A 15,800-nucleotide genomic window follows, 5' to 3' on the forward strand; every position below is an offset into this window, starting at 1 on the left:
TAACAGCAATGGGGGGGTTACTGGTGAGAGGGGAGAGACAGCACCCCTAAATATAACAGCAATGGGGGGTTACTGGTGAGAGGGGAGAGACAGCCCCCCTAAATATAACAGCAATGGGGGGTCACTGGTGAGAGAGAGGAGACAGCACCCCTAAATATAACAGCAATGGGGGGTTACTGGTGAGAGAGCGGAGAGACAGTCCCCCTAAATATAACAGCAATGGGGGGTTACTGGTGAGAGAGAGGAGACAGTCCCCCTAAATATAACAGCAATGGGGGGTCACTGGTGAGAGAGCAGAGACAGCACCCCTAAATATAACAGCAATGGGGGGTCACTGGTGAGAGCGGAGAGACAGCCCCCCTAAATATAACAGCAATGGGGGGTCACTGGTGAGAGAGAGGAGACAGCACCCCTAAATATAACAGCAATGGGGGGTTACTGGTGAGAGGGGAGAGACAGCACCCCTAAATATAACAGCAATGGGGGGTTACTGGTGAGAGAGCGGAGAGACAGTCCCCCTAAATATAACAGCAATGGGGGGTCACTGGTGAGAGAGAGGAGACAGCACCCCTAAATATAACAGCAATGGGGGGTTACTGGTGAGAGGGGAGAGACAGCACCCCTAAATATAACAGCAATGGGGGGTTACTGGTGAGAGAGAGGAGACAGCACCCCTAAATATAACAGCAATGGGGGGTTACTGGTGAGAGAGAGGAGACAGCACCCCTAAATATAACAGCAATGGGGGGTTACTGGTGAGAGAGCGGAGAGACAGTCCCCCTAAATATAACAGCAATGGGGGGTTACTGGTGAGAGAGAGGAGACAGCACCCCTAAATATAACAGCAATGGGGGGTTACTGGTTCTAGCCGTGGGGGCCAGCCTGGCACAGGATGCAGATGGGGGCCACAGGCCAAGGTTACAGGTAAATAGACCGACTGGAAAAGCAAACCAATCGAACTGGTTTTATTCAGGGAACGTCTGAGAGGGAGGGAGATATGAGGGAAGCCCGGGCCGCGCACGCTGGGGGACGGCAGCTTTCACTGTTGGGTTGGTTGGGGTTAAAGCAAATCTCGCACTCACGTCTACAGGGGGTGGGGTGAGGGAATGGGGGGTGAGGGAATGGGGGGTGAGGGACCATGTCACCCCAAATCACAGACAGGCTCCCACAAGCTCCAGTCCCGCTTCGGAGTTTAACTATGTGGCGGGTAACATTCTGGCACGGAGAGGGTTAATTCCTGCTCCCCGCAGGCCTGGGAGTTGATGTTAACCCCTTACCCTCCGCTCCTGGCACAGGGAACATAACGTTCTGTCCCCGGCTGAACCGCGAAGCAGGAGAGGCGGTCGGAGCTGGTAACCGCTGCGAGGCCAAAGAAAGCCTTTGGCCGAATGACCCCGCAGACCCCGGCAAGACTCACCGCACAATGCAGCTGGTCAGGAAAGGGTTACATGGCAGAGAATGCTGGGTATGTACAAACACTCAGCATGTGACCTCAAGACAGATGCCCTCCACTCAGCAGAGGTTATTGGTCCGTGCCAGGCGGGGGGCAATGTTAAGCCACTGGCAAGCGGGGCAGCTGGCAGACCGGCGGGGCTTCCCCTGCTGGCCGCATCGCGAGGGGTCCCAGCATCTGACGGGGTTCAGCCAAATACCCTCGTCTTGGAAGAAGGGGGGTCTCATTACACCACCTGGCCCTAAGAGTCACTCACACCGGAGGGCCACACAGAAGGGCCGCAGATACCCCAAAGCACATCTTTATTAACAGTTTACTAACCACGGCAGAGGCCGGGGAGCTGTGTGTTCCATGTTCTGCCAACGGGACACCACAGTGCGCGGAACCCGGGCACACAGCCGCACTACTGCGCGCGGAACCCGGGCACACAGCCGCACTACTGCGCGCGGAACCCGGGCACACAGCCGCACTACTGCGCGCGGAACCCGGGCACACAGCCGCACTACAGCGCGCGGAACCCGGGCACACAGCCGCACTACTGCGCGCGGAACCCGGGCACACAGCCGCACTACTGCGCGCGGAACCCGGGCACACAGCCGCACTACTGCGCGCGGAACCCGGGCACACAGCCGCACTACAGCGCGCGGAACCCGGGCACACAGCCGCACTACAGCGCGCGGAACCCGGGCACACAGCCGCACTACTGCGCGCGGAACCCGGGCACACAGCCGCACTACTGCGCGCGGAACCCACTCTCACACACACACACACAGGCGCAGCGCGCGGTACCCACTTTCATACACACAGCGCCCAGAACACACACACACCACGGCGCGCGGAACCCACTCTCTCACACACACACACACCACGATGCGCGGAAAACACACACACACCACGGCGCGCGGAACCCACTCACTCACACACTGACACACAGAGCCTGACAAACAGTCACACAATAACACACAGCCCGGCCCGCACACGTCACAGCCCTGAGCACCCGGTACTGCCCCCGTTTTACTTTTACTTCCCCCCCCCTCGTAGCGCCGACATACAGCGGCTGTCTGTCCGTAGCGCGGGAGCTCGGTAGATACGGGGACACTTACCTCTCACCGAGCGTCACACAAACCAAGAGCAAACCACAGGCCCACCGTCTGGGAGAAACTGCTGCGCATGCGTGCTACGTCACCACACAAAGCAAAGACTACAGCACCCAGCATACCACGTACTGCACGGATATCACCCAGAGCATGTCGGGAAACTGAGTGAGCGGGAGTGCGAGGCCAATGATCTAACAGAGCAAGCGGACTACATATCCCGGCATGCCCAGCGGTTACCTCATTGGCTCAACCGCAAGAAAGTGGGCGCGTGTGTTGGGAGCTGGCTGTGATTGGGCGCTAATGCTGGCTCTTCGCGTACTTTGTCACGTCTCCACGGGGTTAATATGTTGTATGTTATATATATGTATATATGTAGAATCATGTATAGGGGGGGGGTTCTAGTAAGGATTGTGTCCGGTGCTGTCCTGACACAGAGGCAGGAGGGTGCGTGACTTTATTCATCAATGAACATGGGGCAGAAACAACTCCCCCCAAAGCACAGAGGTGGTGGGACAGGGGTATTACCATCACCCATCCACGAAAGCCACGGGGTGCATTTGGAACGTGGATGAGGAAAGTGATGTGATCCCCACCGGGCTCTGCAGACAGACGGACCCGGCCGCTGGTTTTCTGCCCCGGCTGGAGACTGTTTTTTCTGTTTTACATGTTACATCCGTGTGTTATGCGTGTATTCTCTATACATTGACACCTCTGTAAAGGGGAAGCACGCCTCGGAGCAGACGAGGGGGAGAAGGCATGAATCGGACACACAGCAGATCTCATCAACGTGGTTTTATTCTCAAAAGTAAAACAAAAAGGGATGCAACACTCAGAATAACCGAGACGCCATTATCCTCCCAAACATACAAACAGAAGGGTGAAACCCGCCATCACTCACAAAACTAAGAGTCCTCGCGCAGCAACAGCTCTACAGCCGCTGGCTCTACCGGACGGGGGTCAACACGGAGAGGGCGAAGCGTGGCACTAAGCAGGGAGAGGCGTGGGACCCCGGCGGGTAATTGGGGCTAAATCCCACTTTCCAATTAATATTCACAGGAGTAAACGCTCGCTTGGGTGCAGATTTAAAACATTCAGCGGCGACGGCCATTAAACTGGATGCTCGCCGGGTGATTGGCTGGCCCCCGGGGGCCGAGGAATGTACTGAGATGTTCCCACACGCATCAGCGCCGTGGTGTTCAGTTGTGCAGAAGGCGCAGGGGCTCCGTGTTCTTGCCGGAGTCGTGCAGGAACGGGGAAAGGTACGGGTACAGCTTCTCGGTGAAAGTGGCGTTGAACGTGTAGATGGCGGACATGTCGTCGGCGTTGTAGAAGGACACCTGGCCGCCCTCGTAATCCACGTACACCCCGATTTTGCGAGGTTTGGCGTTTAGCGTCAGGGCCTTGGAGGGGGATTCCAGGGCTTTGTACGCATTACCGTTTCGCAGCCATATCGCCCAGTAGCCGTTTTTCGGGTTGAGCTTGATTTTGCCCTTGCGATTGCTGGACTCGCTGGCCATCCCGACGTCCCAGGCGGTCTTGTCTCCCACTTCGACCTCCCAGTAGTGGCGCCCGGAATCGAAGCCCTGCGCGCCCAGGACCAGGATGCACTGGCTGAAGCGCTTGGGGTTGTCCGGCAGCGGCAGCTTGGCATCACCGTACTTCACGCTGGTCAGTCCGTCGGACAGCAGCAGGTTGGGGTGCGCAGTGCTGGGGTCCAGCATCATGGGAGCGAGGTCTGGGGACAAGAAAGGAACGTTACGGACGATGCCCAAGAATCCACCTCCGTGCTACAGCGGGAAACATGGAAAAGCCAGGACTGTATTTCCACCCCAAATACAAATTCAACAGGCCAGGAAAGCAGAGGGAATCAGATTCCAAGCACGAGGGGTTAAAAGCTGCCCCAACGCATACGGTTACAGCGCGGCCACTTACATGGAACAATGAACGACTTCATCTCCTTCCACACCATGTACTGGATCGGGCCCTTAAAGGTTCCTTGAGACAGGTCTTTGGAAAGTATGGTGTTGCCGGAGGACACCATGTCCCTCTGATGTTCCACACACCTACAAGTTAACGAGATGTAAACATTTATCATCTATAATGCCAGGAGACGGAAGAGCAAAGTCCGCTCACACCCACCAGCGAGACACGGAGTAAAACGTTCTACTTACTTGTCGATGAATGACTTGATGTCCTGAAAGAGAAGAAAAAGAAAGTTACTCGAAGTCGTAAATCCAGGGGCCGGGGCTGCTTAGCGGGGGCCGCTGCACGTACCGTGAGGAAGGAGATCGAATCTTTGTCTCCCAGTCTCTCGTTGGCCACAGAGATGGTTTTCTTGATGCAGTCTCGGTTCTCCTGCATCTTGATCATATTGGACTCCATTTCCTCCAGCAGACTGTCTCCCTGCTCCTGCAGCTGCTCCAGAAGTTTGGCTTCTTTCTCCTTCAGGAACGTGTGCAGCTTTTCGAACTCGGATTCGATGTGCTGCTTGTACTCGGACACATTGCTCTGCGGGAAGGGGAGATGCACTCGGTTACACGCGGCATTTACAGACACCCCGATCACCCCGATGGGTGGTTTAATGCGACGGCAGCCGGATCGCCTCACCTTGTGCTGGGTGATCTTTTCGTTCTGCTGGCCGGCCAGCTGCTCAGTCACTTTCAGGGAAGCCTCCAGAGGGGCCACGATGGCAGAGAGCTCTTCCTGCAGAGAAAGACGACGTTTTAGACAACGTATCCACCACCCATAGAAGGTTGGCAGAGCATGTAATCCGTAGCCCGCTTACCCTGTACACCCCCACGGCATCCAGGATGGGTAGGAAGTTGTGGCTCGCATGCTTGAGGGAGTCCCGGCAGATGACGCAGCCCAACATGCCGTCATCCTTACAGTAAAGCTTTAGCCTCTCGTCGTGCTCTGGGCAGTTCTCCGGGACACGCGCCTTTTTCTCGACAGGAGTCACGGAAGTGACGGCCGTTTTCTTGACGAGGTTGGCCAGAGCCCGGTTGGTGGTGTACTTGTGTTCGGATATCACTTCCTTGCATTCGGGACACGAGAACGAATCGTGGCCGTTCCACGCCTTGTCGATGCAGCTCCGGCAGAAATTGTGGCCGCATTCGACCATCACAGGATCCTTGAAAAGTTCGACACACAGCGGGCAGGTCAGCTCCTCCGCGAAGTCCCCGCCGGGGCCGACGAGGGACGAGTTTAACGCGGGCTCCTCCACCTTAACCTTCTACAGAACAAAGAGAGAGACGGAAAGACGTGTGTGAAAACCACAAAAACACCCTGTGAGCGCATACAGTAACACCCATATGACATCATAAGTCATAAAACACAGGTTAAAAGTTCCCGGATATCGTTATGCCACAAGGGAGCCAACAGTTACCCCGGACTGGCTTCCCAGCACTGAACTGGAGAAAAGCCAGCATCTGTCTATGAAAAGCTGCATCTTACCCGCTGAGACGTTGGACCCAGAAGCAGATACCCACCACACGGAGACCACGTGACGTCACCCTAATCGGAGGGACACTAGAGGGACAAGACGCCCGGAACACGGCCCGGCTGCCTGCGTCAGGAGCGTGACTGGTAACTCATACACAACGGATACACGTTATATACATCAGGTATATCTGGAGAATAACGCCAGCTGACCAGAGCCAGCGATTCTGATTTATTAAACCCAAAACAGGCTTGAAGTAGGACGTGGCGGGTTTACGGTGCCGCGGTATTGATAAAATACCAAGAGAAGAGGCGGCGTCTGGAACTCGCCGGATGTAGTAATTCTATCACGGGAATCGGGGATACAAACACAGAACCGAAGGAAATGCTACAGACATCTGGTTAAACACCGGCATCCGGCATCGCTCGAGCAGCCGAAAAGAAATCAAAGCGCTGCCGGGTCGGCGTTTAGGAGACGAGGGCCGGTCGCTCTGCTTTCGTGCTGGAGCCAGAGGAGCGTACGCATTAAATGGTTCGAGACGTAAAGCAGACGAACGCAGAACATCCAAAATAAATGCATTTTATTCCAGCCGCAAAGGAAGACATTTTGTAAAAAACTGCCCCCCATGCTGTTTGGGGGGGGGGGGGGGCAGGGGCATTCCTCTGGGTCCGGGCCGCCGTGTACCGCATGAATACCAATAGAAGATGGCCGGATACCAGGCTGCGCGACAATGGAGGGGACACACGGCACCGACCCAGAGGATGTGTTTGTGTCTCCGCATGAAAGACTGCAGCTGTAAATAAAATGCATGCTTTAAACCCCTTATTGGAGGCAGAAATACCCCGAGGGGCCGCGGGACACCCAGCTGCACACAAAAAATGGTCTTAAAAAAAAAAAATGTAGTTTTAGGAAAATCGAAGGGGAAAGAAGTAGGAAGTCGTCTTACGGCTTCTCCCCGAGACAGCAGCAAAAAAATGAAACAAAAGAAGGATGATTCTGCTGCCGGACGCCCTGACTGGGCCAAGCAAACGGAGTGATGGTGTAACAAAGGGAAAGCCGGGACGAACCGGGCATCGCAAACGTCTGCGACAATCCCACGAACCGCAGGAGCAGAGAGGGACGCGCTCAAAGGGTCCCAATGAAAAGGCGTACCCGAAAACATTGGGTGGAAAACCCTGAAGACGCGCATGGATTCCTGAGACTGTAAAGTGCCGTAATGCAGAAAATAACTACAAATCAGTCAAAATAAAAAATAAGGACCCAAAAATAGAGAAAATTAAATGAAAAAAGGTCCCTTAAGGGCAAAGACCCAGGCAGGGCGACTCTGGATAAAGAAGAATAAATGAATGGAAGGGTCTGACGCCCATGAAGTTGGCCGCGCGCACGAGGAGTCGTCTACACTCACGGACAAGAGACCGCTCACCGGGTTTGGCAGCGAGCCGGCGGGATGAGCTGCCGGTCACAGCCGGCGCAGCGGAACCTGGCAGGACTGACGTGTTACCTTCACTTCAGGCTCTGGCTCCTCAATCTTCCTTTTCTGCGCAGGCTTCGCCTCGGGCTGCTCCGTGACGTCAGTCATCTCCCGGTCAGTGCCATTCGCCTCCTCCTTGGGATCCTCTTTTGCCGCTTTGGCCAACACCAACCTCGTTTTGTCCACCCACTCGTTTTGGCGTCGGTTCACTGCAGAAAAAGCGAGCTTACAACATATTTCCATAGCAAACAGGAGGGGAAGAGGGGAAACGGGACACAAGAACTCAAAACACTCCGAGGAGAGCGTTCACTTACCGTGACGGAAAGAAGCAACGTGATAGACGGACAGGGATCCGGACACGCGTGTCACCTGACTGACCAAACACGCTAGTACTTCGTGTCTCAACAACCTCTAAACACGTCAGCTGGGATAAAGAACCCGCAGAGAGGAACAGGAGGAGCGCTGGGTGAAAACGCCACAAAACCGCAAGGCCCGGATCGGGCAGACGCGCCGGTAAGAGAGCCGATAACCTAACCCAAGAAGTACCTGGGAAACAGGTCCGGCCGCCGCTCCTCGCACCACTTACTGTACGCTCTCAGGCACGGCGGTTTCAGACCCCGGTAAGCAGGGCACATATCGTACAAACACCACAAGGAGGCAGATTTAAGGCTCTGGGGCTAAACGATGCTGCATGTTGTGCCGACGCTTTACAGCAGCTGGTATCCGCAGTAACACCTGCCGAAAAGCCGTCCCAAACAAAACGTGGGCGCAACGTGCACCGGCCTTAATTAAAACCAGATCTAAGAAAGATGCAAAGACCGTCAGAGCCAAATCAGGGACGTTTAAAGAGCCGCAAAGCTTTGGCTTCCTTTATGTGGCGAGACCTGCTGATCGGGCAGCGAGACTACTGCTCCCAATAGTGACCGTTCGAGATCTCAATCAGATCCCTTTTGAGGGTTAGGAGGGTCTCCGTGCAGAGGGGGCGATTGGCTTGCAGATCTTGCCGTTTATAGCCCAGGCCAAATGTTTGTAAAGCCCTGCGGCTCTTTAAAGCAGCCCCTCTGAACGGTGACCCCGTCAATAAACCCTGAAGACGACAGGCAGTGACAGCCAAGCGCGGCTCATCAGTCCCGGAATACGGAACCCTTTGGGGCGCTTAAGTGGAAGCTGTACGCTATTTTAACCCTCGCGCCGCTTAGCATCCGTGGAGCACCCTGCTCGCCGTGCTACCTGCAAGGAATCCCGGTGCCTGTTACATGGAGCCCGGAGCCGCAAGCTCTCCGGCAAACACCCCAAAGGAATCCCAACACGGCAACTGCCCCTTTCAGCCGCAGCTGTAAATAACCCCACCGGAGCCACCATCGTCATACAGAACACGGCCGAGGCTGGAAGAGGCGGTTAAATGCCCAGCAGGTTGCGATGCCGGCAGCATTTTGGGCACCACAGAGCCATCCCAGGGTTAAAATAACTCCACTATAAACATGGCAGGGGGTGCAGCTTCCGATTAAACACTCCTTAGGAGAATGGTGCCACAACCTCTTAAGACAAAAAACTATCTGCACTCGGGGAGGACAAATGCCCCGACCATCAGATAGGACAGGCTCAGGGTGGTCTTGTAACCAGACGAGGACACAGCCTACAGCACACGGGGTCTCTCCCAGGATGCCTGCAGGCCCGCCAATCACACAGCTGGTTATATAAACGGGGGGCGCCGGGTGCAGCAGACCCAGCACCCGGGGGCCCGTACGGGACGGGGAGTGACTTACAGCCGGCGTAATGAACGTAGAATTCCTCCTTTCCGGCCTGCTTGTTCATCCGAGTCTTCACTATCTCAGCATCATCTGCAGGGAGAGAGACGGCACTTAACTCACAGCACAGAAAGGGTTAAATATTACGTCACGTATAGAACCACCGCCATACATATATAAATATAAACATATACCCTCCCCCACCACATGTATGCATTTACATATATCCACCACCAGGGCCCCTCCCCATAAATATATAACTATCTATATGGTATATACACCCACTAGAGGCATCCCCCCAAATCCATCCCCCGGTAACTCACGGAGGTTGCCGTCTGCTCTCCTGCAGGGATACGTGTTCCCGACTTTGACTTCTTCCTCCTCCTCTTCTTCGTCTTCCTCCCCCGCTCCCTCCTCTCCATTCTCTGCGTCCTCCTCTTCCTCTCCGGGCTCCTCTGGGTTACTTTCCACCTCCTCTGCACACACAGCCTCGGCCTTTTCGAGCTCGGTGGTTGCGGTGGAGGCCATACTGCGAGAGCGGTGACTGGATAAAGACAACGAGCGACCGAATACACCACGAACTGAGCTCCACACAGAACAAAATGGCGGCGAGAGAGCGGAGCGTGTGTGAGGAATACCTGGGGGGAGGGGCTGGGCGGGCCTCGGCAGAGCTCTACACAACAGAGATCCGGCGGCCCAATAGCTGTTACGCTCTCTGCAAGTGGATACGCCCACTCTGCTTGTCTGTGTGTAACCTCGCATCTGCTGTCCGAGCGTAACCCCGGCCTCTGTATACAAACCCTATTAATGAACCCTCCTGGCTGAGCGAGACACACCCGTGCGCAAGCGCACAATATTTTAACTAAATGGGGGGGGGGTCGGTCCAGTATATATAGACAGAATTATCAGTAACCATGGCAACGGTAAGGCCTGGTCTTACAATAGGGAGCCTCAACGTTACATGTGTAGCGCTGTGTTTAATGCAGTGGCGCGATATGAATGAGTAATTACCGGGGTACGGCGAGCAGCCTCGACATATGGTTATTGGAGTACAGTGGGGTCAGGCCCGGTGCTACGCGTCATTGAAACTATTGTTCTGCGCTTTCACCTCAGTAAAGATGGCCGCCGGTGAGCGGAAGCTCCGCCTCTTTTCTGTCGGAAAGGTCTGGTCACGTGGCTGTGACGTCTGTTGTCGTTCTTGCTGTTGTGTGGGGCGCGCGCGCGCGCGACTCGCCTTGAGGAGACACGGTGTGATGACGCAGTAAAAAGGCGTCTGAGGCCCGGAGCTGGTCACGTGATTATTCCGGTAACAAGGGGATGATTAGCGGTTAAGCTGGTAATAGGGGTGTAGTGACGTCATTGAGCTGGCTATATCTGGGGTCTTTGACTCGGTACCGAGGGGTAGGGTTTCAGTGCCCCGGTATTCGAGTTATCGTTCCTGCAGGTGGGGTGAGTTAGGAGCCTGCCCCAAGCCTAACCGGAAACCCCCGGTTTATTGCCATTCCCTGCCCTATGCTGCGGGGCTATGTGAGAGGCATTAAACCGCTCAGTTAGCGGGGCCCCAAGCCTTTGGTTGGCTGAGTGTGATAAGAGTTGTACCAACCCAAGAGCCACAAACATTACCCTCCTGCCCTCGGGTTGGGATGTTGCCCCGGGTTGTGGTAGCGTGACCGGTGGGGCTCCGTGTGATGAGTGGGGGCAATTCCCACGCTTCAGAATATACCCCGGGGCCACGCCAGCCTTTCCCCCACGACATGTACATACGGCACATGTAATGCGCTGCCCTGTGCACACGTGTGGCGCGCATTAACACGGGAAATCCAGAGCCAGGGGTTGGTTTTGCGTGTGCACCGCGTGTACTGTCGGGCCGGCAGACAGCTCTGATGTATGGAGCGAGGTGCCGCGATTAAAGGGTTAAAAGGGGCAGATGGTCTGTCCTGGGGCAGTTATAGTTACCCCTTTGACCGTCTGTGGCCGAATCTCCCCGATTTCAGATCTTTATCAGCTGAGTTATTCCTTCTCCCTTAAGGTTTAATCGCAAAATGTTTAAGATGCAGTTTCCATGGCAACAGCCTATTAGTGCGGTTCTTTGTGTCACGTGACAATTAAGTGTTCCCGGGAAAAAAAATCTGACAAAATGAAAAACATGCTTTTGGAAAATGTTTAGATGTTTATTTATAAAAATGTTAACTATGGCAAAGTTTTACGTGGGCCATACCATGCAGCAGTAGAAATAGGGGTCGGCTTCTGAGTATCCACAGCCCCCCATAAACCCGGCTCGTTGAGGGAATGCGAGGGGGGGTCTGAATACGTTAAAATGTATGGTATGTAAGGAAGTGGGTGGTAGATAAGTGGAACGGCCTCCCAGCAGAGGTGGTAGAGGGTAATACAGTCAGGGGATTAAACATGCATGGGATAGACATACGGCTCCTGAATATAAGAACGAGACCGATTAAGGTCGTTACAGACAGGGGCCGGATGGGGCCGATCTGCCTGTTTGTGTGGCCCCTGCGCCGCGGTTTTGCTTAAATTCTGAGCGTTTCCTGGTTACGGGTTGCTAAGTGTTGCAATCCCTTTTTAATGGAATAATGGGATATCTCCGGGTGTGTTGGCACGTACCACGCGGCGTTGTGTTTTATGCCCCTCGTGTTCCGTCTCTAGCTGCAGTCATGGAAGATCCCTCCCCCGAGGAGCGGACGAGCTCCCCCGCCAACCTGCGGGAGCACATGGCGTCCCACGAGGACGGCCTCGGACGGGGCAGCGTGAAAGACGAGGAGGAGGAAGAGGCCGGCGGGGAGAGCGGAGTCTCGGCGGGGAGAGACCCTGAGGTGACGGTGGAGATCGGAGAGACGTATCTGTGCCGACGAGCCGACAACACGTGGCGTGAGAGACTCTGCTGCTTTCTGTGCGCGAGGCTGCGGCCGCCGGCGCATGCAGGGATCCTGTCGCATTATTTAACCTTAAAGGGGCAGATCCACCAACGCAGCTCATTAATGCGCGCCCGCAGGGACGGTTAATCGTAGCGCTTCTACTCCATAGAATGTGATTAGGAGCGGGAGAGCTGGGCAGTGGGGAGAGCTGTTGGGTGGGTAGTGCGTGCGCAGGAGAGCTGGCCGGCACGGAGCTGGTGGGCGAGTAGTGCATGCACGGGAGAGCTGAGGGGGAGCGCATGCGCTTTACTACGTAGGAGATGTTTGGCTGAACGCATTTACTGCGGAGTAGACAGCCGCTGGGGAGGGAGGAGAGCGCATGTATCGAGGGCTTTAGCACAGGTGTAAAGGTGACGCCGTGGTGCGCATCCGTGTGACGCGGATTGACTGGCGCGTTAGATCCTCCGCATGGCGCTTTGGTGGTGGTGCGCGCGTGGAAAGGCTTTCCAGTCGGTGACGTTCTCTCTTTTGCAGATTCCGCCGAAGTGATCCAGTCGCGGCTGAACGAGCAGGAGGGCCGCGAGGAGTTCTACGTCCATTACGTGGGCTGTAAGTGGTTCATCGTTATCAGCCCGGCGGCCCTGCACACGCGTGACCGGTGCCCTGCACACGCGTTACTGCGGCTCCTGCGCGGGGTGACTGAGTAACCGAAGCGCTTCAAGTTGGGATGTGTTTTCTTTCCTGTTATTCTGGTTCTGTTGGTGTAATCAGTAACGAGTACCACCCCTGCCGCAGAGCCTCCAACAGTAAATAAGGGAGTAGTCCGGGGAGCCGAGTCCTGTGCCGGGTTATTAACCCTTCGCAGCATGCGCGCTGCGGCCCTCGATCTGCACGCGGCGCATGAATCCGCTGGGGCAAATGTCAGTCTACAGCACACGCTGCACATACACGCCACACTCATATGCTACACACCACATACATGTGCCGCACACACATACATGTGCCGACACACCGCGCGTTTAAGCTGCAGTCGTCTCAAAGGCCACGTGTTGCCCCCTAACGCTAACTCGCCCCGCGTTCCTCGCAGTTAACAGGCGGCTGGACGAATGGGTCGATAAAAACCGCCTGGCGCTGACCAAGACCGTGAAAGACGCCGTCCAGAAGAACACGGATCAGTACCTGAGCGAGCTCTCCGAGCAGCCGGAGCGCAAGATCACCCGCAACCAGAAGCGGAAGCACGATGAGATCAACCACGTGCAGAAGGTGAGCCCCGCTTAGTAGACACGCGCTCTCGCTGAGCGGGGTCCGGCGGTAAGGCTGACGTTCCGCTGTTTCTCTGTTCTAGACGTATGCGGAGATGGATCCGACAACGGCCGCCCTGGAGAAGGAGCACGAGGCGGTGAGTGAAACATGCGCCACCGCTCTCCTGTCGCTTATTCTTTTCTGTAAGGGAAAGATTGCAGTCTGATCGCTCCGCCCCCCTCCCCTGCGCTGACCGCTCCGCCCCCCTCCCCTGCGCTGACCGTTCGGCCCCCCTCCCCTGCGCTGACCGCTCCGCCCCCCTCCCCTGCGCTGACCGTTCGGCCCCCCTCCCCTGCGCTGACCGTTCGGCCCCCCTCCCCTGCGCTGACCGTTCGGCCCCCCTCCCCTGCGCTGACCGATCCGCCCCCCTCCCCTGCGCTGACCGATCCGCCCCCCTCCCCTGCGCTGACCGATCCGCCCCCCTCCCCTGCGCTGATCGCTCCCCTCCACTGCGCTGATCGCTCCGCTCCCCTCCACTGCGCTGATCGCTCCGCCCCCTCCCCTGTGCTGACCGTTCCGCCCCCTCCCCTCCCCTGCGCTGACCGCTCCGCCCCCTTCTTCCTGTTTCTTCCGAGCGCTCCTGGCACCGGCGGCTCCGACATCTTTGTATTCGGTTGAAATCCAGATCACGAAGGTGAAATACGTGGACAAAATCCACATCGGGAATTACGAGATCGACGCCTGGTACTTCTCGCCGTTCCCCGAGGATTATGGGAAGCAGCCGAAGCTGTGGGTGTGCGAGTACTGCCTGAAGTACATGAAGTATGAGAAGAGCTACCGCTATCACCTGGTGAGCGCCTCTGGCCCCTGGCTTTAGTGGGTTGGCAGCGCATGCCCGGTAGGTCACATGTTGGGGCAGAAGGGTAATACGTCCCTTCTCTCTACCCCCCAGGGGCTCTGCCAGTGGCGACAGCCTCCAGGGAAGGAAATTTACCGGAAGAGCAACATCTCCGTGTACGAAGTCGACGGGAAGGACCACAAGATCTACTGCCAGAACCTCTGTCTCCTGGCCAAACTCTTCCTGGATCACAAGACTCTGTACTTCGACGTGGAGCCCTTCGTCTTCTACATCCTGACCGAGGTGGACCGCCAGGGCGCCCACATCGTGGGGTATTTCTCCAAGGTAGCGTGCGCGGCCGGGGTGAGAATGTCGGCCGCCGGGCGCTGCGTGTTTTCCTTGACGCGGTTTCTCTCTCTGATTTAAGGAGAAGGAATCTCCGGACGGAAACAACGTGGCGTGCATCCTCACCCTCCCCCCGTACCAGCGGCGCGGCTACGGCAAGTTCCTCATCGCTTTCAGTAAGTGACTCTCCCCTCCCCCGCTTTACCCCCGTAACGGACTCCCAAGTCACAGCAGCGTCTCCCCCGCCGGCAGGTTACGAGCTCTCCAAGCTGGAAAGCACGGTGGGGTCACCGGAGAAGCCCCTCTCTGACCTGGGCAAGTTGAGTTACAGAAGCTACTGGTCCTGGGTCCTGCTGGAGATATTACGGGACTTCCGAGGGACGTTGTCCATCAAGGACTTGAGGTGAGGACGGGATGGACGGTGGAAGAGCTCGTGGCTGGGATTTGTGGGAATAACTGAGTTATTGGGGGGTTTGTGTTTTTGCCTCTCAGTCAGATGACAAGCATCACGCAGAATGACATCATCGGGACCCTGCAATCCCTCAACATGGTCAAGTACTGGAAAGGGCAGCATGTCATCTGTGTCACCCCCAAACTGGTGGAGGAACATCTGAAGAGCGCGCAGTACAAGAAGCCACCAATCACAGGTCAGTGGGCGGAACCAGCCGGCCCCCGCGGGTCTAGACTGGGTGGCAATGGTTTTAGAACAAGGTGCATGTTGGGTGTTTGTCTCATGGGGCCAGCAGAAGCGTGGATCTGTCCGTGTCGAGGACCCTTGGGGGGAGTTGAGTATAGCACTCCCCACTCATTCTGTTCGTTTGCCTCCGCAGTGGATTCTCACAATCTGAAGTGGGCGCCCCCAAAACACAAACTGCTGAAAACGTCCAAGAAATGACGCAGTCCGCTAGATTTGCTTGGAGTTGCGCGTCGGGGATCTGCTTCCTCCACAGACTTTCTGTAGCCGGAGACACCGTACGGCGGGCAGGCGGAAGAGTTTTTCCTCCTCTCTGTGACCGGAGCGAGTGCAGAGCGTCACGCGGCGGGGCTGATAAACAGATCCCTTTCCCTTACATCTTCCTGTGACGGGATGGGGGGGGTAGTAGGTGCAGTAATCCGCCCCAGAGCCATGTTGGCCGAGGAGATGGTTTCGACACCAAGGTCAACAAACATTTACTGCCGCTTTACAAGATGTACAAATGTTTTATTTGAGTAATAAAATCTTTTTGATAGGACTTGGGTGGTTTTTAGCTGCACGGGAGGGGTTAATGGCAGGCGGACGAGGAAACCAGATTGAGGC

At 56.1% G+C, this 15,800-nt stretch overlaps 2 protein-coding genes across 2 annotated transcripts; one reads left to right on the top strand and one right to left on the bottom strand.

The window, feature by feature from the left end:
• Nucleotides 1–3,327: 3,327 nt before the first annotated feature.
• On the bottom strand, nt 3,328–9,842 carry LOC128501148 (nuclear factor 7, brain-like). The gene is made up of 9 exons (XM_053470524.1): nt 9,532–9,842; nt 9,227–9,301; nt 7,491–7,669; nt 5,336–5,782; nt 5,158–5,253; nt 4,825–5,058; nt 4,722–4,744; nt 4,483–4,613; nt 3,328–4,285 (listed from the first exon to the last, which is right to left on the bottom strand). The coding sequence occupies exons 1-9, from the start codon at nt 9,734–9,736 to the stop codon at nt 3,747–3,749; spliced, it is 1,929 nt and encodes a 642-aa protein (XP_053326499.1). The 5' UTR covers nt 9,737–9,842; the 3' UTR covers nt 3,328–3,746.
• Nucleotides 9,843–10,380: 538 nt separating this feature from the next.
• Nucleotides 10,381–15,735, top strand: KAT8 (lysine acetyltransferase 8). Its single transcript, XM_053470547.1, has 11 exons — nt 10,381–10,514; nt 11,870–12,091; nt 12,613–12,687; nt 13,166–13,341; nt 13,424–13,477; nt 14,006–14,170; nt 14,273–14,503; nt 14,586–14,679; nt 14,756–14,906; nt 14,996–15,150; nt 15,334–15,735. The coding sequence occupies exons 2-11, from the start codon at nt 11,878–11,880 to the stop codon at nt 15,396–15,398; spliced, it is 1,380 nt and encodes a 459-aa protein (XP_053326522.1). The 5' UTR covers nt 10,381–10,514; nt 11,870–11,877; the 3' UTR covers nt 15,399–15,735.
• Nucleotides 15,736–15,800: the final 65 nt, after the last annotated feature.

This window comes from Spea bombifrons, chromosome 7, assembly GCF_027358695.1.
Source record: "Spea bombifrons isolate aSpeBom1 chromosome 7, aSpeBom1.2.pri, whole genome shotgun sequence".
NCBI classification, from domain to species: Eukaryota; Metazoa; Chordata; class Amphibia; order Anura; family Pelobatidae; genus Spea; species Spea bombifrons.

What these genes read in the sequence shown, in the direction of transcription:
- LOC128501148 (XM_053470524.1), bottom strand. Translation starts at nt 9,736, where the DNA reads ATGGCCTCCACCGCAACCACCGAGCTCGAAAAGGCCGAGGCTGTGTGT. An exon ending in AAAAGATCACCCAGCACAAG is followed by an intron (nt 5,059 to 5,157) that starts GTGAGGCGATCC and finishes CCCTTCCCGCAG; the next exon opens with AGCAATGTGTCCGAGTACAA. An exon ending in GAAGTCGTTCATTGTTCCAT is followed by an intron (nt 4,286 to 4,482) that starts GTAAGTGGCCGC and finishes TCTTGTCCCCAG; the next exon opens with ACCTCGCTCCCATGATGCTG.
- KAT8 (XM_053470547.1), top strand. Translation starts at nt 11,878, where the DNA reads ATGGAAGATCCCTCCCCCGAGGAGCGGACGAGCTCCCCCGCCAACCTG. An exon ending in AGATCAACCACGTGCAGAAG is followed by an intron (nt 13,342 to 13,423) that starts GTGAGCCCCGCT and finishes TCTCTGTTCTAG; the next exon opens with ACGTATGCGGAGATGGATCC. An exon ending in TGGAGAAGGAGCACGAGGCG is followed by an intron (nt 13,478 to 14,005) that starts GTGAGTGAAACA and finishes GTTGAAATCCAG; the next exon opens with ATCACGAAGGTGAAATACGT.